Raw genomic sequence first — 26,552 nt, forward strand, 5'->3', positions numbered from 1 at the left:
TGCTAGTAGTTCTCTTCTGATCAATGTCAAGCTATAATACATCTATACAGCATACTATAGGTAAAAGGTTTTCCCCTGACGTTAAGTCTAGTTGTGACTGACTCTGGGGGTTGGTGCTCATCTCCATTTCTAAGCCGAAGAGTCGGCGTTGTCCGTAGACACCTCCAAGTTCATGTGGCCAGCATGACTGCATGGAGCGCCGTTACCTTCCCGCTGGAGCGGTACCTATTGATCTACTCACATTGGCATGTTTTTGAACTGCTAGGTTGGCAGGAGCTGGGGCTAACAGCGGGCGCTCATTCCGCTACACAGGTTTTATTTCACTTTCCAAATATACAGAGAACTTATTTCATCTTTTAAAAGTTGTGAAACACAGCTAGAGCTGCTTACTAACCTAATTCAATCTCATTTAATCCAACTGAATTGCTTGATTTCTTTTTTAATTAGTAGCATAAAATTTTTTGGAGTCTAATAGAAATGTATATTTTTGGTGCTCTTTTTCTTTCTGTAGCTCGTTCCTGTAGTCTTAAAGGCACGTCTTCACGAAAAGGACCTGCTGAAATCAGTATGACAGGAAATTAGGGAAGAAACAGGTCCAAGGCATACAAAAGTCATTAAAAACGGTTACTACCTTAAAACAAGTGTATTTACACTGTTGAATTAATACAGTTTGACACCACTTTGACAGCCATGGTTCAATGTTATAAAATCATGAGAATTGTAATTTTCACATAATCTTTAGCCTTTTCTGCCCAAGAGTGCTAGCACCTCACCAATTTACAGCTTCAAGGATTCCATAGCATTTAGCCATGACAGTTTTTTTTTTCTGTGTCAGGAGTGACTTGAGAAACTGCAAGTCGCTTCTGGTGTGAGAGAATTGGCTGTCTGCAGTGACATTGCCCAGGGGATGCCCAGATGTTTGATGTTTTACCATCTTTGTGTGAGACCTCTCTCATGTCCCCGCATGGGGAGATGGAGCTAACAAAGGGAGCTCACCTGCTCTCCCCGGTTTCAAATCACCTACCTGTCAATCAGCAGTCCTACTGGCACAAGGGTTTAACCCATTACACCATTGGGGGCTCCGCCATGACAGTTAAAGTGGTGTCAAACTGCATTAATTCTACAGAGTAGATGCACCATAACTGAATCAATAGGAATTTATATTCTGTTTATATTTTAAAATGTGAAAGAAATGTATAGAAACTGTTCTACATGGTGTGCTCACACTACAGTAAATAACGAAAGATACTTCCCAACTTTGGTCTGGTGACTATATACCTGCTTGGCATCTTCAATTTAAAGTGAAATTTTAAACTGCTCAGAAGTCAAAGGCTGCATCTACACCATAGAACGAATGCAGTCTGACTGTACTTGAACTGCTATGGAAGTTGTTGTTTTCTATAGACTTCTCCACCAGAGTGCTTCAAAATACAAATCCCAGGATCCTATACCATTGAGTAATGACTATTCCAGTGGAGTCAACTGCATTTATTCCACACTATAGATGCTCCTGCCAACCTAGCAGTTCGAAAACATACAAATGTGAGTAGATCACATTGGGAAGGTGACGGCGCTCCATGCAGTCATGCCAGCCACATGACCTTGGAGGTGTCTACGGACAACGCCGGCTCTTCGGCTTAGAAATGGAGATGAGCACCAACCCCCAGAGTCGGTCACGACTGGACTTAACATCAGGGGAAAACCTTTACCTTATAGATGCACCCATAGACCAACTCTGTCCAAAATTTCACAAACACTGAATTTCGGCTTACTCTAACAAACCGTAAATTGTGTACATTGTAGTCTCATCTTTGGCTTTCTTGACATAATTAGTCAATTTTGACACAAGAGCATAATTCTTGCATTTTGTGCTTCTAATTTACCATTGGATGACGAACAGATTCAAATCGTTGCTTTTATGAGACCATTTCAGTCTGTAATTTTTTTTTAATTCATTACATTTCATTAGTTCAGTAGTAATGAACCAAAACAATATCATTTATTTTTATTACTTCTAGGGGCTAAATCACAGTGATTTATTCAGCTAGACTGAAGCAATGACTGTGTAACTATTCTTATTGCCAGTGATACATATTTCTTTTAAATAAGACACTTCAGTCACATGGGAGGGATATGAGCGTCTAAGCTTAAAATGCCTGCTTGATAGTCATGTCAATCTTTATTTCAAATGACTCACGAAGGTGTTTATTTGGTAGTTGATGGACTTATGCTTTAGGGGCATAATCCAACCACAGTTGTTAAACACATCTGCAGATCAATTCTATGGATAGGAGAGTGGAGAGTCTGTTGTAGAACTAACTCCCCTTTCTATATTCTCCTGATTCTTTGTGGCTGATGTCTAAGGGGGGGGGGGGGGTGGCTATTTCATTCTTTTGTAACCCTATGAAATATGTATGAGAAGATATTAAGAATGTAAGAAGACATGTTGGACCAAACCCTTGGTGGCGTAGTGGATCAAAGCCTCGTGACTTGAAGGTTGGGTTGCTGACCTGAAGGTTGCCAGGTTCAAATCCCACCCGGGGAGAGTGCGGATGAGCTCCCTCTATCAGCTCCAGCTCCATGCGGGGACATGAGAGAAGCCTCCCACAAGGATGGTAAAACATCAAAACATCCGGGCGTACCCTGGGCAACGTCCTTGCAGACGGCCGATTCTCTCATTCCAGAAGCGACTCAAGTTGCTCCTGACACACACACACACATACACACAAAATCACACAATAAATATTCCATCTTTGATGTCCTTTGTGTACTGGTTCCTATAGGTCCTAACGCATGATGCATGGTTAATTTCTTAGGTAACCTGTAGGAACCCATAGGCAAAAGAACTGTAGACTGCACCTTTTATAAAACAGAATTCCAATCATCTTCACATCTTCCTTTATTTCTCTGCTTTGGTGCAGTGTTTGACGTGTGATTGTATGCCTTGAAGTTATGTGGTTGTGTGTCATAAAGACAGACGGACACTCAAGGGGATTGCTGTTGTTGCTCTTTTGGGGATACCGTATATACTCGAGTATAAACCGACCCGAATATAATCCGAGGCACCTAATTTTACAACAGTATAAGCCAAGGGTGGCAAATTTCAGAAATAAAAATAAATACCAATAAATTACATTAATTGAGGCATCAGTAGGTTAAATGTTTTTGAATATTTACATAAAGCTCAAATTTAAGATAAGACTGTCCAACTCTGATCAAATCATTATTCTCATCTTCTTCAATGTAAATGTGCATATGTATCCTTTTAATAATAATAGAGTAAAATAATACATGTAATAATAAATAGATCAAAATAAATGCAATAATAATAATAAGATCAGAGTGAAATAATAAATGCATTAATAATAATAAAAATAGAGTAAAATAAATGTAATAGTAACAACAATAATAGAGAAAAATAATAAATGTACCATATATTCTCAAGTATAAGCTGACCCAAATATAAGCCAACCAGGACCCTCACCCGAGTATAAGCTGAGGGGGGCTTTTTCCGTCTTTAAAAAAGGGCTGAAAAACTAGGCTTATACTCGAGTATATACAGTAAATTGTTTATGTCTAAACTTTTAAAAATCCCTGAAAATCTGTAGATGTGTGAATCTTTCTGAAACTTCTGGGGATTGATGCCCTGGTTATCTTGTTCATTGTATATAAAATTCAAGTAGATAGCTCTTGTAGTTTTTTAAAAATTGTATATAAAAATGTTGAAAATCCCCCCAAAAATCAGTGGATAAGGGAAACATTCTGAAATTTGGTGGGTTAACAGTGGTAAATTTATTTTATCATTGTAGCAAGTTTCACTCTAATAGCTTTAAAAATGATGGCGAAAGGAGCCCTTGAAATTTCCCCAATTATAATAATGAAATAGTAATGACATTTTGTTACTTTTGTTATAGTAATGTATACATTAGAAACATTTTACAAATGAAGCACCAACATCCCCCAGTTTTGTAATGACTTTTGAACTTTTTTATGGATCACACATGCCTAATAGTACGAAGTATTACAAGATGTAAAGAAGAGAGGTAGACTAGATTTAACTGACTTTTCATCCAGTATGTTTCCATCCTGTTGGTTGATCTGGGTAAAAGAATGAATGATGCTGAGAAATAAATGATTACTTGTGTTGGAAGGGCACATCCTGAGGTTTGGATGGCATGGATATGTTACGATAAAAGCAGATTTTAAAGATCATTTTTGAGAATATGGAATATTGAGATATTCTCATCCTTATTGAGAATATGGAATAGATATCAATTTAACTTATGTCTCAAAATGCTTTTATGGCGCTCAGCACAAGAGGCTTTCCGCAGAAAAGAAATAACAGTTATAGACAAATAGTTATTGTATCAGAATCATTTGAACTTTTCTCTGGGGATATATAATGAACCCAAGAGAACAGTGAGAAACTGATGGATTCATTTTTCAATTGTATTCTTACTTGCAACTATCAGGAATATTTAGAATGGATACACATTAATCAATGAGAACATATGTGATCAAAGGGACTGAAATGTACAGTATGTTATGATCTTATAGAGAATTTTTATAAAATGATATACCAGAGGTATATGAGACCAGATAAATTGTCTAGAACAGGGGTCCCCAAACTAAGGCCCGCGGGCCAGATCCGGCCCGCCGGAGCCATTTATCCGGCCCGCGGCAGCTTTCCTCCCTTTCCTGCATTGTCCCGCTCCCTGCACAAGCCTTGGAGACTTGCCTTTCCGCCTTCCCGGCCACTTTGAGCCTTTGAGCCTCACCTGGCTCCCCACTCTCCCTGCATAAGCTGTGGAGGAGCCTTGCCTTTTACTGCTGATCAAAAGGTATTTTAATTATTATTTAATTAATTATTAATTACTAAGGTGTGTTTCCTCCAGGTTTAGCAATACGTTGATCAGCAATATACTCCGGATTTCTCCCTGGGCTAGAGACCTGAGTGAGGGAGAGTTTCTTTCCCCACGCAGACTTCCAGTCCTGGGAGAAATCTGGAGTATATTGCTATTCTTGATTAGCAATATACTCTGGATTTCTCCCTGGGTTGGAGGCCTGAGTGAGGGAGAGTTTCTTTCCCCACTCAGACTTCCAGTCCTGGGAGAAATCTGGAGTATATTGCTATTTCTGATTAGCAATATACTCTGGATTTCTCCCTGGGTTGGAGGCCTGAGTGAGGGAGAGTTTCTTTCCCCACTCAGGCTTCCAGTCCTGGGAGAAATCTGGAGTATATTGCTATTTCTGATTAGCAATATACTCCGGATTTCTCCCTGGGCTGGAGGCCTGAGTGAGGGAGAGTTTCTTTCCCCACGCAGACTTCCAGTCCAGGGAGAAATCTGGAGTATATTGCTATTCTTGATTAGCAATATACTCCGGATTTCTCCCTGGGTTGGAGGCCTGAGTGAGGGAGAGTTTCTTTCCCCACTCAGGCTTCCAGTCCCGGGAGAAATCTGGAGTATATTGCTATTTCTGATTAGCAATATACTCTGGATTTTTCCCTGGGCTGGAGGCCTGAGTGAGGGAGAGTTTCTTTCCCCACTCAGACTTCCAGTCCAGGAAGAAATCTGGAGTATATTGCTATTCTTGATTAGCAATATACTCCGGATTTCTCCCTGGGTTGGAGGCCTGAGTGAGGGAGAGTTTCTTTCCCCACTCAGACTTCCAGTCCAGGAAGAAATCTGGAGTATATTGCTATTCTTGATTAGCAATATACTCCGGATTTCTCCCTGGGTTGGAGGCCTGAGTGAGGGAGAGTTTCTTTCCCCACTCAGACTTCCAGTCCTGGGAGAAATCTGGAGTACATTGCTATTCTTGATTAGCAATATACTCCGGATTTCTCCCTGGGCTGGAGGCCTTAGTGAGGGAGAGTTTCTTTCCCCACTCAGACTTCCAGTCCTGGGAAAAATCTGGAGTATATTGCTATTTCGGATTTCTCCCTGGGCTGGAGGCCTTAGTGGGGCCTCTCCAGTATTATTATTATTATTATTATTATTATTATTATTATTATTATTATTATTATTATTATTATTAACATTGAGGATGGGTGGCCATCTGTCAGGTGTGCTTTGCTGTACTTTTGGTGCACAAAGGCAGAAGGGGGTTGGACTAAATGGCCCAAGGGTCTCTTCCAACCCTCTCCATTATTTTATTATTATTAGTAACATTGAGGATGGGTGGCCATCTGTCAGGTGTGCTTTGCTGTACTTTTGGTGCACAAAGGCAGAAGGGGGTTGGACTAAATGGCCCAAGGGTCTCTTCCAACCCTCTCCATTATTTTATTATTATTGGTAACATTGAGTCTGGGTGGCCATCTGTCAGGGGTGCTTTGCTGTGCTTTTGGTGCACAAAGGCAGAAGGGGGTTGGACTAAATGGCCCAAGGGTCTCTTCCAACCGTCTCCATTGTTTTATTATTATTATTAACATTGAGTCTGGGTGGCCATCTGTCAGGGGTGCTTTGCTGTGCTTTTGGTGCACAAAGGCAGAAGGGGGTTGGACTAAATGGCCCAAGGGTCTCTTCCAACTGTCTCCATTGTTTTATTATTATTATTAACATTGAGTCTGGGTGGCCATCTGTCAGGGGTTCCTTGCTGTGCTTTTGGTGCAGAAAGGCAGAAGGGGGTTGGACTAAATGGCCCAAGGGTTTCTTCCAACCCTCTTTTTATTATTATTATTATTATTATTATTATTATTATTATTATTATTATTATTATTATTATTATTAACATTGAGGCTGTATTTGTTTCTTTTTTTAACCTCAAAATAAAATATGTGCCATGTGCATAGGCATTTGTTCATAGTTTTTTTTAAAAAAACTATAGTCCGGCCCTCCAATGGTCTGAGGGACTGTTAACTGGCCCCCCGTTTAAAAAGTTTGGGGACCCCTGGTCTAGAAAGTATAAAAGGATCTTTAATGTGTGTCAAAAATGTTAGCAGCAGAAAGGGACGTCTAATTATTTGTGGTGGACTTGTAAAAAAGATTAAAAATGTGTTGTCGAAGGCTTTCATGACCGGGATCACAGGGCTGTTGTATGTCTTTCGGCCTGTGTGGCCATGTTCGAGAAGTATTCTCTCCTGACGTTTCGCCCACATCTATGGCAGGCATCCTCAGAGGTTGTGAGGTATGGAGAAACTAAGTAAGGATTAAACTAAGATTAAAAATGTACATACTTGATGAAGACAGTTTTAAAAATAATGGTTCAGTTGGAGAAGTTTCATGGATGGTTTCTGCAATATGTGATAACAGCAGCAAGAATGTTGCGTGCACAAAGAAGGAACAAGATAGAATTAACAACTATAGCGGAGAGAAGTTGACATTAGCAGAAGTGGACAAAGATGCTATACATCTTTATTTGGGGAAAGGTCATAGTGACCTTTTTAAAGAAAGGGAACCCTTTGTGGACACGTTGTAGAAAGAAAATAATGTATTATCTACTGATTTTGATTATCATAAATAATTACTATGGAAATAAGGGAATTAAAAGATTAAGGTTAAAATTATTTTATGCTTATATAATTGCTAATTGAAAGATTGTAAGTTATCCTATTCTTTGTTCCCCATTTCTGATTATTTTTCTTAATTCTTTTTATTGTAAATCATTATCTTTACTTTTTATCCTTTTCTATATTTTCTGTTTTATTGTACTCTATACTTCGTAATAAAAAATAAAACAAACTAAAATGGGGGAAACACAATTCTGAAAGGACATTTAACGTATTTTAAATTACCATATTTCAGTACCTCCTGATGATACCGCCCTCTTCCCCAGTTCACTGCAATCCCCCCAAGACAGCCATTTCCATGTTGTTAAAGAGCAGGGAGATGATTGGAAATGTGTCCCACCAATTTTTTTGTAGCTTGGTACACCTGGGGGTACAGTGTGTTAAAGCGCTGAGCTGCTGAACTTGCGGACCAAAAGGTGCCAAGTTCAAATCCCGGGAGAGGAACGAGTGCCCGTTGTTAGCCCCAGCTCCTGCCAACCTAGCAGTTCAAAAACATGCAAATATGAGTAGATTAATAGGTACCGCTCCAGCGGGAAGGTAACGGCACTCCATGCAGTCATGCCAGCCACATGACCTTGGAGATGTCTACGGACAACGCCGGCTCTTTGGCTTAGAAATGGAGATGAGCACCAACCCCCAGAGTCAGACATGACTGGACTTATCGTCAGGGGAAAACCTTTACCTTTACCTACACCGGGGGGGGGGGGGGATCTTTGTGAAACATCTGCAGATGATGTTCTTGCAGTATATTCACCTACAGAAAAAAAATCTCAATGTATTCCTGCACTCTAATAATATGGAAATAGCAGTGTAGGAGTTGTGGTTATAAGGTAGGTTGTGGAGGGGATATTAGTTGTTGTTGGAACAGAATGTTGACCTCTGCATTGATCAAAAAGGTGAGTTATGAAGGTGATGCATGTCATTGTAATTCCCAAACACACTGTATATGTAGTAGGCTTGTGTGATCAATGAAAAAATGTTTCAATACTCATTATAATATTAGGGGGTGGGGAAAAAACAATTTCTAAAGTATTTACGAAATTGGACAGAGTGTGTATAGTAACCACGATGAGTTAACAACTTTTTCCTGACTTTTTGTTAAGTAATTGTGCTAATGGGGAAACTTCAGGGACTCCTATTTCCCTCATTGTAATAGCTATTGGCATGAAACCTGCTACAATTATAGATCACATTTACCACTGTAAGCCCATCAAGTTTCAAAATGTTTCACTCATCCACAGATTTTTGAGGAATTTACAAAGTGTTTACAAACAACATTTAAAAACTATAAGAGCTATCCCCTGCATTTTCTATACAATGACACAAGATAACAGCGGATCATTCCACTCAAGTTTCAGAAACAGTCATACATCTACTGGTTTTTGGGAATTTTAAAAAAAGATTTCAGAATTTTTTTTAAAAAAAAGGCACCAACAGCTATCTCATCGAATGCCTTTAACCAATAGAACTTCTATTTTGGGATTTCTTCCCAGCCTAGCACAGATTTACTTACTAATACCATGTTTCCCCAAAAATAAGAGAGTGTCTTATATTAATTTTTGCTCCCAAAGATGTGCTAGGTCTTATTTTCAGGGGATGACTTATTTTTCCATGAAGAAGAATTCACATTTATTGTTGAACAAAAAAATGAACATTTATTATATACTGTACAGTAGTTGTAATCACAAACCAGCATAACCAGACAAACTGTGAATCCTATCAAGAATTTCTTGTTACTACCGTTATTTCCATGTACAACTGGTATGTACATTTACCAATCCTGCATGCTCTGGTGTTCTGTTTGGCAGGCGCTGGGCATGCTTCCAAACAAAAACTTTGCTAGGTCTTACTTTCGGGGGAGGCCTTATATTTAGCAATTTAGCAAAACTTCTACAAGGTCTTATTTTTCGGGGATGTCTTATTTTCGGGGAAAAAGAGTACTGAAGTAAAGTCAGTCAATAAAGTAAAATAAAGTCAGTCCTCTGCAGAATTGTAAACCGCACGGCTGGCTGGCTCTTACTACGGAGGGAAAATAGCTCTCCCCTGCCTTCATTGGGGCTTTCTGATGCTGAGCAGAATTCTGGGAAATGTAGTTTAGGGCAGGGCCATAGGGCTCCTCACCTTCTCAAACTACATTTCCGCAAATTCTGTGCTCCTTCAGTCTCTTTCCCAGTTCACACAGCTCTTCCCGCCCTATTGTTTTCCTCTCCTCATGGCAAGAGGCAGCCTATCTCTTCTTAATTTAAAGAGGAATGGCTTCGCCTCACTTTCACTGAAAATGAAACTGACTTCCAAGCATTACAGAATTCAAACGAAAAAGTATTGGGTGGGTTTTGATTCTTACGTTTTAGTGCGGCCCCCCCCCCATGTTTCTTAATATCTGTTTGTATATGCAAAACTTCTGAATTACATACTACTTATGATTTAAAAACAAAGACTTGCACATCCTTAATCTATAGAATATAGAAATCGTCTAGAGCAGTGCTCAAAATGGATCTATTCATCAGATTCAGAAAATATAACAAAGTGCATCAGGCATTATCAGTAAGTGAACAAAATACTAAAATGGAAGCCAAAGTCTATGTGAATAAGTTAGTGAAATCATGAAGGATGCCAAATGGCAAAATAAATATAATATTCTGAATTACAGTATGACCTCTGAATCCATTGGACCAGTAATCACAATTTCACTTTTCCATAACAAAGCATTTTCTAGATCCTCCAGCACAACTCTGTTGAATTATTGGGCTGGGCATTCAATAAGGTTTACTATTATCCACAGCTTTGTGTATCTATATGAAGTCTGGGAACATATCCTCCACAGATATGGGGGCCTACCTATCACTGGCATATTCTACCCACCATTGCTATATTAAGTGAATTGTCTATAGAAGTTTATTTATTTATTTATTTACAGTATTTATATTCCGGCCTTCTCACCCCGAAGGGGACGCAGGGTGGATTACAATGAACACATATATGGCAAACATTCAATGCCAACAGACAAACAACATATATAGACAGACACAGAGGCATTTAACATTTTTTGCCAGCTTCACGATTCCGGCCACAGGGGGAGCTATTGCTTCACTGTCCACTAGTGGCTGTACTTCCTCATTCCTTTCCTCGCGTTTTGCTGGCAGTTTTTATGATGTTGTAAATTAGTTAAATTAGCCTCCCGCATAAAGCGTATCTAAATTTCCCTACTTGACAGATGCAACTGTCTTTCGGGGCTGCATAGGTCAACAGCAAGCCGGGCTATTTAATGATCGGGGGCTTAACCCGACCCAGGCTTCGAATTCATGACCTCTCGGTCAGTAGTGATTTATTGCAGCTGGTTACTAGCCAGCTGTGCCACAGCCCGGCCCAATGAAATTATCTGGGCCTATTTCTGTTAATGGCGGTCAGGATGGAAAGAAGCAGAAAAGACGTGAGTTGAGAAAACATAGAAGCACAGCTAGAGTGAAATTTTGGATTACACCTCCAAGATTCCCCCTCCTCTCTATTGCTTGAATGGCAAAAAAAGAATTTATTTCCTACTCCTGCTACTTTGAAATGTGAGTTTTTGAAGTCTCCCCTGGTTTAATCTTCAAAATAATGTACATTAAGTGTTCCAGAGTGAGACAATGCTTTATGGTTCTTAAGACTCTTTCCTATAATAGCTTAGCCACACTATTTTGACAGAGCTGCTGGTGACCATAGAAAACGACTCATCTGAAACTCTTGCAGTCCTTGCACCTCAACAATTTGAATCTGGAAGGCCTGAATGAATAACATATCTTCAATGTCTTGTGTTCAAAATTGCAAGGCATGCCCTCAGTTTTTATGGTAAACAGAGAGGTCTCAAGAGGCACTCAGCATCTTGAAGGCTTGAGGATACTTCTCTGAGTTCTTCTTGTTGTTTTTTAAAGCTCTTCAGAAGCTTTGAGAGTGCACCTGACAACCAGTAAATAGCACAGTGCATGCCAGATTGAAATGCAAAATTTTTAAAGAATTGCTGTGTCTTTTTGAAAAGTAAAAAAAATATATTCCTAGACAGCAATAACTGTACAAACAGATTTTTCTTTATGTGGTAAAGCTAAAGTGGAATGCTTTTCTCCTTAAAAATGACAAAAACTTCAAACAAACCCTGAATGGCAAAGATGCTTTGGAAAGTCATACAATTTCAGTATAAATATGTCCTTATGCTTGTGGACAAAGATGCCTAACACCTTCTAGTACAGATACCGAATCCAAATAGAGATTCAGGAATTCAGTTTACCAGGATTAAAAAACCAATATTGTGATGCATTGCCATATAATCCAGTTCAAAGCAGATTATCTGGAATTTATCTGGAATTTATATGGCAATGTCTTTTCTCCACTCACTTCTGATTCTCCATCTCTGCATCATTTGGACTGTGTCATTCTATTCAGAATCCAAAATGGTCCAGGGCCGGTCTCAATCAAGCTGCTTTGATATTCAGATAAATAGGTTTCATGATTCAAAGCCAGTCTGCCTTAGTTCTTTGTAAAGTTGTTGTTGATGTGTGCCTTCGAGTCATTTCTGACTTTGATGACCCTATCACAGTGGGATTCAATTTGTTTACATTGCAGTCTGTGTTTACAGTGAGGAAGGCTCTTTTGCCAAACAGATGGTCAAGTTATGCAAGGACCACAAGTATTTTTTAAATCCATTTTAAGGCAGAGTAATCCAAGCATCAGCTAGTCCTTAAATCTTACCTATCAGCAGCCCTGAAACTTGAGGGAAGATGTCTTGTATTTTCTTGAATAATCCAGAAGGATCAATCTAAGAAATACCCTCATCTCTGGGTCTCCATTTAGCCGCCCACTATGAGTCTCCTATGAGAGGAAAGTGGAATATAAGTAAATATAATAATCATAACTATGCTAGGCGAGTCCTCGTCCTCAGAGTATGATTGTATCATAACCATGATAATTGTTTTTACCAACATTCAAGAAAGGTAATGACTTGCACAAGAGGTGGAAAAGGGGAGAAATCACCAAAGAAGAATTCAAACGAATAGCCAACTCTTGTAGGGAAAAGGTTCTCAAGGCTAAAGCGCAAAATGAGCTCAGGCTTGCCAGGGACATTAAAAACAACAAAAAAGGCTTTTTTGCTTACGTCGGTAGAAAATGGAAGAACAAGGAGGCGATAAGGCCTCTGCGAGGAGAAGATGGGGTGATGGTGACAGGGGATAGGGAAAAGGCAGAACTACTTAATGCTTTCTTTACTTGGTCAAATTTAGACTCACTGTGTTCCCTAACTTCCACAGGGCTGGAGGACCCATTAAGATGGTCTGCCCCAGGAGGCTTATGGATCCAGAAGGATTCCTGATGGCTCTTGGGAAATTTCCCATCATTGAGGTAAGTGATTTTGTTGATGTTCTGGTTACTCTCTATAATAGGGAGATAACTAAGGCAATAGACACAATTGCTCCGGAGCGACCTGTTGGATTATGGTTGTATGTGTATGAAATGTAAATCAAGTATTTCTGCTGTTTTGCAAGAATGTGTGTTTCAGTAATGAAACAGTTAACAGCAGGCTATTTTGACTGACAGCCTGTTGTGACTGCTGTTGACATATCAGGCATGATTTCCAGCCTTGGAGGTCGGGAACTTCCTTCAGACTGAGGAATGTGTTTTCTTATCTCTGTGTGCACTGAGCTGTGCTTGCCGTGCGAAGAGGCTATAGAAGAATGCCAGCTCAGAGCGATGGCTTTTGCTATGCTTTGTAAATATGTATTATAGACATTGAAATAAATGTTTGGACTTCAGACTACAGATGTGTTTGAGTCTGACATTGAACAGGAATTGGTGTGGAAGCCGATTCACCAATTCATCAGGGTGCTGGTGTGCAGATGATTGATCGTGTTTGAAGAAACCCACCAAGCATGCACCCTGACTCCACGATGTCACGACCCCTCTCGCATAGCAGAGCTAAACCAGCCCCTGGGTTCAATGGGGAGCTGGCAGCGATGAAGCAAATGAAAAGGAGTCTAGAGGGTGTGTGGCGGTCATCTCACAACAAATCATAGCGAGCACTTATTCAAGGGCGTATCCGTGGCAGTGAAGGCCGCAAGTAAATCTCACATTGTGGTCAACATTGCATCTGCAAGGAATTGCCCAGCTGAGTTGTTTCGAACGGTCAGAGGTTTGTTGAACCCCGCCACCCATGATGGGGTCCCTGACGCTTTGTCAGCTCACTATGAGGCATTTGCTCGGTTCTTTGTGGATAAAGTCACTCTGATTCGCTCCAATCTGGATGCCACAGTTACTGCAGCCTCTAAAGATGTAGAGTTTGTCCAGTTTTAATGGATTAAATGGATGGATTAAAACTGCTTGTCCAGTTTTAATGGATTAATTTCAATTTGTTTAACCTGAGGACGTTGACAAGATTCTTGGAGAGGTGAGGGCAGTATGTACGCAAACCTAGGGGCGCCCCCCCCCCCTCGAAATTACACACACACCCCAACTTATTGGCAGCGGCGGCGCTCTCTCCAGTCAAAGAACTCCAGGAAGTCCTTACTATTCTTGCAAGATCTCGTGAGATTTCTGTGAAATCTCGCGAGAATAGCAAGGACTTCCTTGTTCCACAGCAAGCGACCCAATGATCGCAGCCGCTGCCGCCGCTGCCACGACCGCCGCCGCCGCTGTGAGAGCACCCAGCAAGGGCTGCGCCCGAAGCGGTGGCTTCAAGAGTTTCCATTATGAACCGGCCCTGGGCGAGGGTGACCACATGCATCCTGGACCCTTGCCCATCCTGGTTGATAAAGGAAGCCAGAGGGGGATTGGCAGTGTGGGTAAAGGTGGTGGTTAATGCCTACCTCTGAGAAGGCAAAATTCCAGCAAACTTAAAAGAAGCTGTGATAAAACCGCTGTTGAAAAAAATCATCACTGGATCCCACTGTTGTTTCTCCTGGACCCCTCAGCGGCCTTCACTACCATAGATCACGGTATCTTCTGGGTCGCCTTGCGAGAATGGGTCTTGGAAGTACTGTTTTGCAGTGGCTCCAGTCCTTCCTGAAGGATCATACCCAGAGGGTGTTGTTGGAGGACTCCTGCTTGACCCCATAGCTATTGTACTGTGGTGTCCCACAGGGTTCAATATTGTCCCCCATTATGTTTAACATCTACATGAATCCGCTGAGTGAGATCATCCAGAGTTTTGGAATTCGATGCCATCTGTACGCAGATGATGTCCAACTCTACTACTCCTTTTCACCAAATGTTAAGGAGGCTATCCAGGTCATGAACCAGTGCCTGGCCACTGTGTCAGTCTGGATGAGGGTGAATAAATTAAAGTTGAATCCTGGTCAGTCGTAAAGCCAAACAGGGCATAGGGTTACAGCCTTTCCTGGATGGGATCACACTTCCCTTGAAGGTGCAGGTTCGCAGCTTGGGACTCATAGTTGGGCCTGGAACCTCAGGTTTCGGTGGTGGCTAGGGAGGCTTTCACATAATTAAAACTTGTGTGCCAGTTGTGCTTGTACCTTGAGAAGTCAGACTTAGCCACGGCGGTCCATGCTCTCGTTACATTTAGGATAGACTAGATGTACATCTAGGATTGCAACACGCTCCATGTGGGGTTGCTTTTGAAAATTGTTCAGAAGCTTCAAATAGTCCAAAGAGAGCCAACAAGGTTAAAAACTGGGGCGGCATTTAGGGAGCACACAACTTCCATGTAGGATTGCAACACGCTCCATGTGGGGTTGCTTTTGAAAATTGTTCAGAAGCTTCAAATAGTCCAAAGAGAGCCAACAAGGTTAAAAACTGGGGCGGCATTTAGGGAGCACACAACTTCCACAACCTCCACTAGTTGCCAGTTCACTACCGAGTACAATTCAAAGTGCTGGCTTTGGCCTATAAAGCCCTAAATGTCCTTGGTCCAGTTTACCTGTCCGAAAGTATCTCCCTTTATGAACCACCACAGAGATTAAGATCTTCCAGAGAGGCCCTGCTCTCAGTCCTGACACCATTACAGGCGCAATTGGCGGTGACAAAAGACAGTGATTGCCTCTTGGCTATGTAACTCCCTCCCTGGCGAATTAGATCAGCCTCCTCCCTTGTGTCCTTCAGAAAGATGGTAAAAACTTGGCAGTGGGATCAAGTCTTTGGGACAGTACAATAAGGCAACAATAGGAAACTTCACCCTACTTACTGAATTCGGTATGGCTGATCTGAGATGGTTTTTAAACAACTGATTTTAAAGTGGAGATAATTGTTCTTATTGTTTATTTATATTTATAGTTTATGTTATGTTTTGGAATTGAATGTTTGCCATGTATATGTTGTGCTCCACCCTGAGTCCCTTTCAGGGTGAGAAGGGCAGAATATAAATGTTTTAAATAAATAAAAATAAATGTAAAAACATTTTTAAAACTCCCTGGGGGTTCTCCTTTCTTCATACGAGAGAACTCTCAAAAGCAATGGGAAGAGATTTTGTATTCATGTACAGCAACATATTTTGACAGTGACAAAACAAACAATTTCAACTGTGCTCTAATCTGCAGAAATGATTCTTGAAGGCCATATTGCTAGAAATGGCCATCCTTATGCTACTGCTGATTCTGCTTTATGATTCTGTTTTGCATCAATGTTGCCATGTGACTGTTTCGGCTCTCCTGTCTCTTTTCCTCAATTGCTTTGAGTAATAACTAGAAATGACAACAGATGGGACACACTATGAACACATTGTCCCAGAATTTGATTATTACCTTTGCTTTGGCATCTCGCTGTCTTCATTCAAGGTCCTCACTACAAGAAATCAGCCCTAGTGTAAGATTTCAAAACTCTGTTTGCTTCTTGCTTTCATCTAGTATTTTAAGTTTCTCTCTCCCTCCAAGATTGATAGGTTAGTTTTGACAGAAGTCTGGCATAAAAACACAAAACCCTAGATATCCAGCTTCATCTTCCAAAAATGACTGATTTTCTTCAAGTTCCTCTGGGAGGACTGATTCATGTTCTATTGTTATTGTTTTAAAAGTGCAGTGCCAATCTTATATTTGGGCCTTTAAACATATGGACTGAATATCCTTCAAAATTATTAACACTTATTGTTAAAGCTGAATAATGCATTTAAAGGCTACTTTTGAGTGACAAGTTCACTTTTTTTTTTTGCAATTGAACACATCTACCATATGTTTGTGTATAAGTCTAAAAATGCATGCCAAAAGTTGACCCAAAATCCAGGGGCAACTTATGCACTAGTCAATATGATATCTCTATCTGCTGAGCTGCTGTTCCTAACCTTTTTGAATGCCCAAGCAAGAAAATGGTGGTGACCCTTTGGCACTACCCTGCCTTTATGGAGAGAGCTGAAGGGGTTGATGTTTCATTTATGGTAGGCTCTCCCCATATGGATTCTTTGCTGCTCACTTGCCTGTAATTGTATGCAACCAGCTTGCTAGTCTACTATTCCTTCTTTTCATCTTTGTGGAGGAGGCACACAGACTAGCTAAGGACAACCAAGGGTGGGGAGGTGGAAAAGAGGACCTGGAGAAGACAGATAAAAAATGAGAAAGTCAACAGTTCATTTAGGTATTGTGAGGGAGAGGGGGGAGTTAGGTAAAATTCAACTCAATGGTAAGTGAAGAAATGCCAGTGGAGAAGACAAATACATCTGTCCCAAAAGTAATAAGAAAGATATTTTTTGTACAACATTAAAGGGCTAAGGAAGGAAAAGGGGGTTGAGGCAGGAGGAGGCAGAACCCAGGAAAACAGTTTGACCTTCCTCAATTGAGTCCGTGCCTTGTAACACTCAGTCAGGGGTGGTTCACCCATAAGGCAATTTAAGCGGTTGCCTCGGGCGCCGTCGTTTGGGGGGCGCAGCTGAGGCTGTCTCCCGCTGGGTGAAGTGGCTGCGAGGTCTCTTGGAAACCAGTCAAGTAGGATTTATATATATATATATATATATATATATATATATATATATATATATGTGGAATGTCAGTCTTTGAGGCAAGTGTGAATGTTGTGAGTGGCCACCTTGATTAGCATTGAATGGTTTTGCAACTTCAAAGCTTGTCTGCTTCCTATCTGGGGGAATCCATTGTTGGGAGGTGTTAGCTGGCCCTGATTGCTTCCTGTCTGGAATTCCTCTGTTTTCTGAGTGGTGTTCTTTATATACTGTCCTGATTTTAGAGTTTTTTTAATACCAGGGGCCAGATTCCTTTTCGGTGGCCTTTTAATTGTGGATTATCTACCTTGATATTCTGGGTTATATGGCTGTGTATTCAGGGCTCTTCCACACAGCCATATAACCCAGAATATTAAAGCAGAATAACCCACAATATCTGCTTTGAACTGGGTTCACACTGCCTTATATCCCAGTTCAATGTTTGGTGCTAAATTCACAAATATAGTAATTCCTACATAACATTACCATGTATTGAACTGCTTTTTCTGTCAATTTGTTGTAAAACATGATGTTTTTGGTGCTTAATTTGTAAAATCATAATGTAATTTAATGTTTAATAGGCTTTTCCTTAATCCCTCCTTATTATCCAACATTTTTGCTTATCCAACGCTTTTATTTTTCAGTGATTGGTTTTGGGGGGGGGCAAAATTCTGTTCGCTTATACTTGAAAATTACCTAGGGCCGGCCCTGCAGTCAGTACATCAGCAATGTACACAGTAGTTTTCATGTCTTGTCATGGATGAAAATGCAGAGGAGTCTTTTCATGTCTTATCACAGGTGAAAACGCAGAGTCCTTCAACTTCAAGAATTGAACCCTTCCCCATGCACAATACCACCCTGACTTGGCCCTGTGCAATTCCTTTCCCCAAGCTCAAAGCCCACCTCAAAGGACATTATTTTGGGATAGTTGAAAACATCAGTGCAGCTGTGGTGAGGGCTTTGAACAACATCTCAAGTGAAGACTTCTTCCACTGATATGAAAAGTGGCAGCATTGGAATTGCTTTGTTCAACCACAAGGAGCCTATTTTGAAGGGTTGTTGTTGCTTAGTCATTCAGTCACTTCCAACTCTTCGTGACCACATGGACCAGCCCACGCCAGAGCTCCCTTTCAGCTGTCGCCAGCCCCGCTCCTTCAAGGTCAAGGCAGCCCCTTCAAGGATACCATCCATCCATCTTGCCCTTGGTCGACCTCTCTTCCTTTTTCCTTCCATTTTCCCCAGCATCATTATCTTCTCCAAGCTTTCCTGTCTTCTCATTATGTGGCTTCTAATATCCTTCTCTCCATTGAGCAGCCGGGCATTATTTCCTGGAGGATGGACTGGTTGGATCTTCTTGCGGTCCAAGGCACTCCCACAGTTCAAAAGCGTCTATCTTCCTTCGCTCAGCCTTCCTTATGGTCCAGCTCTCACATCCATAGGTTACTATGGGGAATATCATTGCTTTAACTATGCAGACCTTCGTTGCCAGTGATTGCATATCTATTCGGTCTAAAAGAGAGAGAAATAATTTTCATTGCTTTTGGGATAGATATATGGCAGATTTCACATTTTTTGCCCTCTCTGATTCTTTTTCGCTGGCCCATCCCCACCTGGTTGTCTGCAGCTATCCCACTTGTATTATCTTCTTCCTTCCCACCTTCTTTCAGGAGGCAAGAGTCCAGCTGCATATAATAGATAGGCAGGTAGTGGAGAGGAGATAGAGAAGGAAGGCTTTTTCAGCATTTATTTATTTATTTATTTACAGCATTTATATTCTGCCCTTCTCACCCCGAAGGGGACTCAGAGCAGATCACATTACACATATTAGGCAAACATTCAATGCCTTTTAACATAGGACAAAGACAAACAACAACATAGCTCCGAGCGGGCCTCAAACTTATGACCTCCTGGTCAGTGATTCATCGCAGTTAATTGCACTGGCTTGCTCTCCCATCTGCGCCACAGCCCCGGGCATGGACTGATGTCTTATGCTGGGAAAGAAACACTGGCTGCCTCTTCTGTCTGGTGGCTCTGTTGGGCTTCCTGGCCATGGCAGGGACAATAAAGGAGATGGCCACTTCTCTCAGGATTTCTCAGCATGGACTGAAAGATCAAAGCTTAGTCTGTGTTTTTTTCTTAATGTCAGGAGCGACTTAAGAAACTGCAAGCCACTTCTGGTGTGAGAGAATTGGCCATCTGCAAGGACATTGCACAGGGGATGCCTGGGTGTTTTCATTTTTTTTTTACCATCCTTGTAGGAGGCTTCTCTCATGTCCCCACATGGAGCTGGAGCTGATAGAGGGAACTCATCCACGCTATACCTGGGTTGGATTTGAACTGACAACCTTCAGGTCAGCAACCCAACCTTCAAGTCATCAGTCCTCCTAGTACAAGGCTTTAACCCAATGCACTACCAGTCTGTGATAGAAGACCCTGAAAGAAACAACATCTGTGATACCATTCAGATTTATCTTCCCTCCTTGTTGTGTCTATTTGATGTATGTTCTATTCTGTAATAGACACTCCCTTCATCAGTTTTGACCGTCGTCCAGACTGTTGTCCTATATTGGACCTTTTAACGTCTTGGATGATTGTTTAATATTTTAATTATGTCTATTTTAAATCATGACTTGTTTAATTTGTTTTTAAATTCATTCTTTGATGTCTCAGCTGTTGATTTTATGATATTATATGATTGTATTGGGCTTGCCCCCGTGTGAGCCGCTCTGAGTCCCCATTGGGGAAATGTAGGCGGCATACAAAAAAATTATTATTATTATTATTATTATTATTATTATTATTATTATTATTATTTTATTATGACACAGCAAACAAGATAGATATGCTGGATTTCGTATCACAAAAGTTGAACATTTCCCAAGTGTCTAGGACTGTGTGATGTATTTTCGGGTGATGCGCGCAGATCCCAGGAGGGTGGCCTTTTGCAGTTGGCAAATTGTAATTTTGTCAATGTCTATTGTTTCCAAATGCCGGCTGAGATCTTTTGGCACGGCACCAAAAGATGATGATGATGATGATTATTATTATTATTATTATTATTATATACCTAAATAAAGGCCCCGCCAGGACATCTCAAAACAGGCAGGCTCATGTGGAATAACATAGCTCTTCAGATAACTTGAACATCAGATGTATAGGGCTTTAGAGGCCATAACCAACACTCAGTTGTGCATCGATAAACTAGTACTCATTGAGGCTGTTGAAAGAAGGAAGATGTGTACTCTCTATAACTTTTCCTAGTGAACAGTCCTGTTGCAGGCCTAATAGTTTCCCTACTTATTCTACAGTAATTAATATCCTGCCTTTCTCCCAAATGAGACTTGAAGTGGATCACAATATAATTTTCACCCCTGATTTAGGCAAACCAAATTGAAAGATTTGCAGATTTTTTTTCTTTCCATACACAATCTGTGCAGTCAAGCAAACCATTTCACCCTTAACCACTGTTCTTTCAGACTCTACAATTCTCAAGCTGTTTGCAGTTTCGGGATATGCTCTTGGTGAAAAAGTCCCATGTTGTACACATTTGTTTGGTTAGGCTAGCCAACAAATTGAAGCCTAATTTAATGAATTCTACAGCCACTATTTAGGATCCAGTAGTGAATATAATGGAGAACACCCATTAGTTTGTTCCCGATCAGTGATGGCCAACCTATGACACGTGTGACAGCACTGACACGCCTAGCCATTTTTGCTGACACGTTGCTGCATGCAGATTGATTGGATGACTATGTCTTTTGTGGACAAATTTGGTGTGATTTGGTCCAGTGGTTTTGTTGTTTACTCCATGGGAATTATGCACATTACATTTATATATATATATATATATATATATATATATATATATATATATATAATTGTAGTATATTATCATATTATTACTATTATATTATTATTATATTATTCATTATTCATGACTACACTGAAACTAGAATAGAGAGAAATCAGCATGGAAACTGCAAGAGGTACCATAGATTGTTGTACATAGAAATAATGGTAGTAAATAGTTTTTGATTGATTGAGTACAGTTATATATTACAACTAGCTGTGCCTGGCCACGCGTTGCTGTGGCAAAGTGGTGGTGGTATTGGTTAAAAATTGTTGTGTAATTTTTATTTGACGTTATTTGCAATTTTTTATTAATTTTATTGTAAGATATATTTTTATTTATTATATTTTATTATTTTCTTGTATTATTTTTAGTTATTTTCTGTTATTATAGTATTTTATTGTATTAATTTTTAGTGATTTTTATTATTTTTTATTGGGTTGCTAGGAGACCAAGTTGGAAGAGCTTAGCCTTCTAACTGGCAGCATTTGGATAAAAGAAATTATTCCTCTCTCTCTAATTAGGACTTTATTTTTCTTTTCTTTTTGTTGTATCAACCTAGAGGCGTGGATGATGGGTTGTGTTGTCAAATTTCGAGGTTGGGGGGCCTGTAGTTTTGTTGTTTTGTGGGTCGCCGTGATGCCATCACTCTTTTATATATATAGATTATATATTTTTGTTATTTAAACTATACATATTGCGAAATTATGGTTTTTTTCTCGAAGTGACACACCACCCAAGTCATGCTAGGTTTTTTGGTGAATTTTGACACACCAAGTGCAAAAGCTTGCCCATCATTGTTCTAGATGTTACTTTCATTCATTTTTAAATTAGAAACTTTCATGAACTTTTGAATCCAAATTCAGCTTCTGTCTTTAACTTGTAAAGATATATTACAGCTATACTGTACATAGATGTGATACTACTTCACATTATGGGAAGCAATAAATATCTTTCTAATCATTGGCCAATCTTTTTACAATACAGGATCATCACACCTTTATGACAAATGGTCTAAAGCAACTTCAGGCTTATAATTATGGGGAAGGTTACATTGTTCCACAATTATCCTTTTAATCAATCTCACCTGATAATCATTTTTGCCTAAAAATCTGTTTCTCAATACCACTTTCATTACGCAGGTGATTTTTTATCACTAATCATTAGACTGTGATTCACTATACCCTTAACACCTCTTGTTTTAACTATAAATGGGTGATTAGTCTCGATATATACAGGATATTACCTGCATGATGGACCTTATAATATATTCTTTTTCCCAACTGTCAGCCTTTTCCCCTTAAAAAAAGTAAAACCCCTTTTCTTATTAGCATCTATTTCATACTAAATCATGGTTTCAAAGACATTAGTAAAAGAATAAAAAGGAAAGAGACCAATGCTATAAGAGGTGCTTGTATTTAGTGGGCTTTCTGTTGAGATGGAGACTTTTAGGAGACCATTGCTATGAACAAAGGCTTTCATTGTGGGTGGATTGGACCACTGTGTTCTGTCATTCAATCCCACTACCTTGTTGCTGTAGTAAGCAATGACTTACTTCCAATAACCTTGAACAAATATTGGCTCGAAGAAACTATTTTGTCTAGCACTAGGTCCTATTATTTAGCTTGCACTGCAGTGAAAATATGGTTCTATGAGGTTCTTTTCATGGCTAAGTTTAGTCCCATTTATTTCACTTAGATTGGTTCTACACTGCCCTATATGCCAGGATCTGATCCCAGATTATCTGTTTTGAACTGAATATGAGTCTACACTGTCAGAGAATCTGAGATAAGGAAATAATTTGGGATCAGATCCTGAAATGTAGGGGACATAGTCTGTAGTGTGTCTGGAAGCCATTTACTATATAATATAGACCAGGGGTCCTCAAACTTTTTAAGTGGAGGGCCGATTCATGGCCCCTCAGATTGTTGAGGGGCCGAATTATCATTTGAAAAAAAAAAAGACGAACAGATTCCTATGCTCACTGCACATGTCTTGCTTGTAGTGCAAAAAACAAAAAAACAAAACAAAACAAAAACAACCCAGCAACAATTACTTAATTATTTATTTACTACATTTATACCCAACCCTCTCTCACCCCGAAGGGGACTCAGAGTGGCTTACAAGTTGTATGTACATACAATATATTATATTATTAGCATAGCACAATATTAGAATTATATATTACTATATTGTATTATACCATTATACCATAATATTATTAATAATATTACATATAATATAATATATATATAATTAATATTATTATATTATACAATATTATTATATTGTATTATTATTAGCCGCCCTGAGTCCCTTATTGGGTGAGAAGGGCGGGGCAGAAACACTGTAATAAATAAATAAATAAATATTATATTGTATTACATTATATTATTATTAGCAATATTATATGTATACACAATATATTCTATTATTACCATATCATTCATTTACAATATTTCATTTACAATATTGGTAAAGGAAAGAACAATACAATATTTTAAAATAAAAATAATTTTAACCAACATATTCTAAACTTATCAGAATTTCAGTGGGAAGTGTGGGCCTACTTCTGGCCAATGAGATAATCAAGTAGGATTGTTGGTATTGTGCCTTCAAGTCATTTCAGACTTTGGGCGAGACTAAGTCTAAAACTGAGGGCGGGGGCCAGGTAAATGGCCTTGGAGGGCCGCATCCGGCCCCCGGGCCTTAGTTTGGGGACCCCTGATATAGACCTTTCCTATAGACTAGTCAATTGTTACAGGATACCATTTAACATGCAGACTGTGGAAATACAAGCTCTGGCTAAGTCATAGATTTGCAAAGGTAGATGAGTGCCAATGCCATTAATACCATGAAGGGAGTAACAATTTTACTTATTATGACATGACTCTTTGGAAAAGATGGTAATGCTTGGTAAAGTTGAAGGAATTAGGGAAAGACGAAGACTGCACTATAGGTGGAATGAGTCAATCGAGGAAGACATAGCCTTGAGGTCTCTCTTTCAGTCGGTGGCCATAAATCAGTCATCTTGAGAGAAAAATACAACGAAACGATTTTACTCTACTTATGGAGCCCCGGTGGCGAAGTGTGTTAAAGCACTGAGCTGCGGAACTTGCGGACCAAAAGGTGCCAGGTTCAAATCCCGGGAGCGGAGTGAGTGCCCGCTGTTAGCTCCAGCTTCTGCCAACCTAGCAGTTCGAAAACATGCCAATGTGAGTAGATCAATAGGTACCGCCCCGGCAGGAAGGTAAGGGCGCTCCATGCAGTCATGCCGGCCACATGACCTTGGAGGTGTCTACAGACAATGCCGGCTCTTCAGCTTAGAAATGGAGATGAGCACCAACCCCCAGAGTCAGACATGATTGGACTTAACGTCAGGGGAAACCTTTACCTTTACTGTATATGTAATTCACAAATGTTACACTTGGGATGCTCTTGCATAACAATATTCTCTTTTTCAACCTTCAGAAAGGCTTATGTTAATTTGCTGAATTTTTTGGCCAGCATCATTCTTTTTTTTTCCTACTTCTTCATTGTACCAGTGATTGTATAGTGCTGTAATGTGAAAGGGTGGATTAGAAAGGAAATACTCCACAAGGGAAAGGCTCCCACCAATAAATCATAGAAATATGATCTACAGCATTTCTGATACCTCGGTGCCCATGAGATTAAACATACAGTATATTGTTTCATTTAAAACAAGACTCTGCCCAGTTGCCGCTAACAAACACAATGGCTTTGCAGGCGTGGAAAAACACACACACACAGCCAGACGCACCCACACACACACCACCTTCTGTCACAATGACTTATACAAGCTTAAGCAGCAGACTTCCTAAACCAAGACTTATCACTTCGAGGTTATTTCCATGTGACCTGTGGGGGATGTCCGTGAATAGCAGTCGAAGGTATGCCATTTTCTTTGCTGTAGGGCTGAACCGCTCCATGCAAGACTCCACGGTAGTTTTGAGTGTTGTGGAGTAATCATTAAGTTACACGCTTGTCATTTCTTGTACATTCACTCAGAACTAATGCACATCACTTTTTCCAATTATAATCATTCCACCATTTAACAAGCACAAAAGGCCTTAGATTCCAATTTGCCACTGATGCTTCACTCTCTCCCTTGCTTATTTCTTGGCATTTAGGGCTGGCTAGGTTGTGCACAGCTCCAGTAATGGGAATATATTCACCCAGCTTCCAAGCAGGCTCACACATGATGAAGGCAAGAGCCGCTTGTCTCGCAATATAAGAGCAAAACATTTCTACTGGTATGTTTTTTTTAAAAAAAACAAAGCAAAAAAAAACCTGGTACCTTTTCCCTGTTCTGTTGCTGTACATATAGTTTATTTCTTTATTTGCTTGTTGCCCAAGCAAAATTAGACACTGAACAATCATAGAGCAAATATATTTTTTAAGTTAGGAAAATCAAAGTCCTCTCTGGCTTTTGAAAAAAATTGTTTAGCTATTTTTCAACTTTGGACCTTCCAGAGTGAAAAACAAAACTAGACATTGCAGAAACCTCTAGTCTTCAATCTCACTTACTTCCTCAGTAATGATAAGAAATAAAAATGTGCAATGAAATTTTGTAAACAAAACTTTCTGTCCAAATGCCCAAAGATTTGAAAACTTAAAATTTACTTTCAGATGAAAGGGGCTCATATTCATTGAATCTGGCGCTTTGTTGTTTCTGATTTACCATGCTTTGCTTCATTTGGGGCTTCTTTGGGCTTAGTACAAACTCAGTGAGGAATAATTTAGTGAATTTAATTTTTAAAAAATTGGCTATTTGTACATGCCACATTTGAGCCTTACAGGATTTTAGAAACTTGATCTTTTTTCTCCTTCCAACACTGCATATACCAATGAAATAATAGTGGAATACTGATGCCAGCCTAGATTCATGAACCACATTTGACTTTTGAGTGCATCTACACTGCAGAGGTACAGCAGTTTGAGGCTATTTTAATTGTCATGGCCATCATGAAATCTTGGGGTTTGTGATTAGGGAAAGGACTTCAAGTTGGGTTGTTGTATGTCTTTCGGGCTGTGTGGCCATGTTCCAGAAGTATTCTCTCCTGACGTTTCGCCCACATCTATGGCAGGCATCCTCAGAGGTTGTGAGGTATGGATAAACTAAATAAGGAAGGGAAAGAATATATATCTGTGTAGAGTCCAGGGTGTGGCAAGAGTCCTTGGTCACTGGGAAGCCAGCATTAATGTTTCAGTTAATCACCCTAATTAGCATTGGAAAGGTTTTGTCTCTTGCCTGGGGGCATCCTTTGTTCAGT

The 26,552-nt window shown here is 39.9% G+C and overlaps 1 protein-coding gene across 1 annotated transcript in view; it reads left to right on the plus strand.

Annotated features, from left to right (window-relative positions):
* LOC134294344 (proline-rich protein 36-like) overlaps positions 1–26,552 on the plus strand; it is a 503,650-nt gene that overhangs the window by 164,975 nt on the left and 312,123 nt on the right. Inside the window, exon 3 of the mRNA XM_062965133.1 lies at positions 12,787–12,877. Coding sequence (XP_062821203.1) covers positions 12,787–12,877 — 91 coding nt within the window. The remainder of the gene's footprint in view (positions 1–12,786; positions 12,878–26,552) is intronic.

This window comes from Anolis carolinensis, chromosome 1, assembly GCF_035594765.1.
Source record: "Anolis carolinensis isolate JA03-04 chromosome 1, rAnoCar3.1.pri, whole genome shotgun sequence".
In the NCBI taxonomy this organism is placed as follows: domain Eukaryota; kingdom Metazoa; phylum Chordata; class Lepidosauria; order Squamata; family Dactyloidae; genus Anolis; species Anolis carolinensis.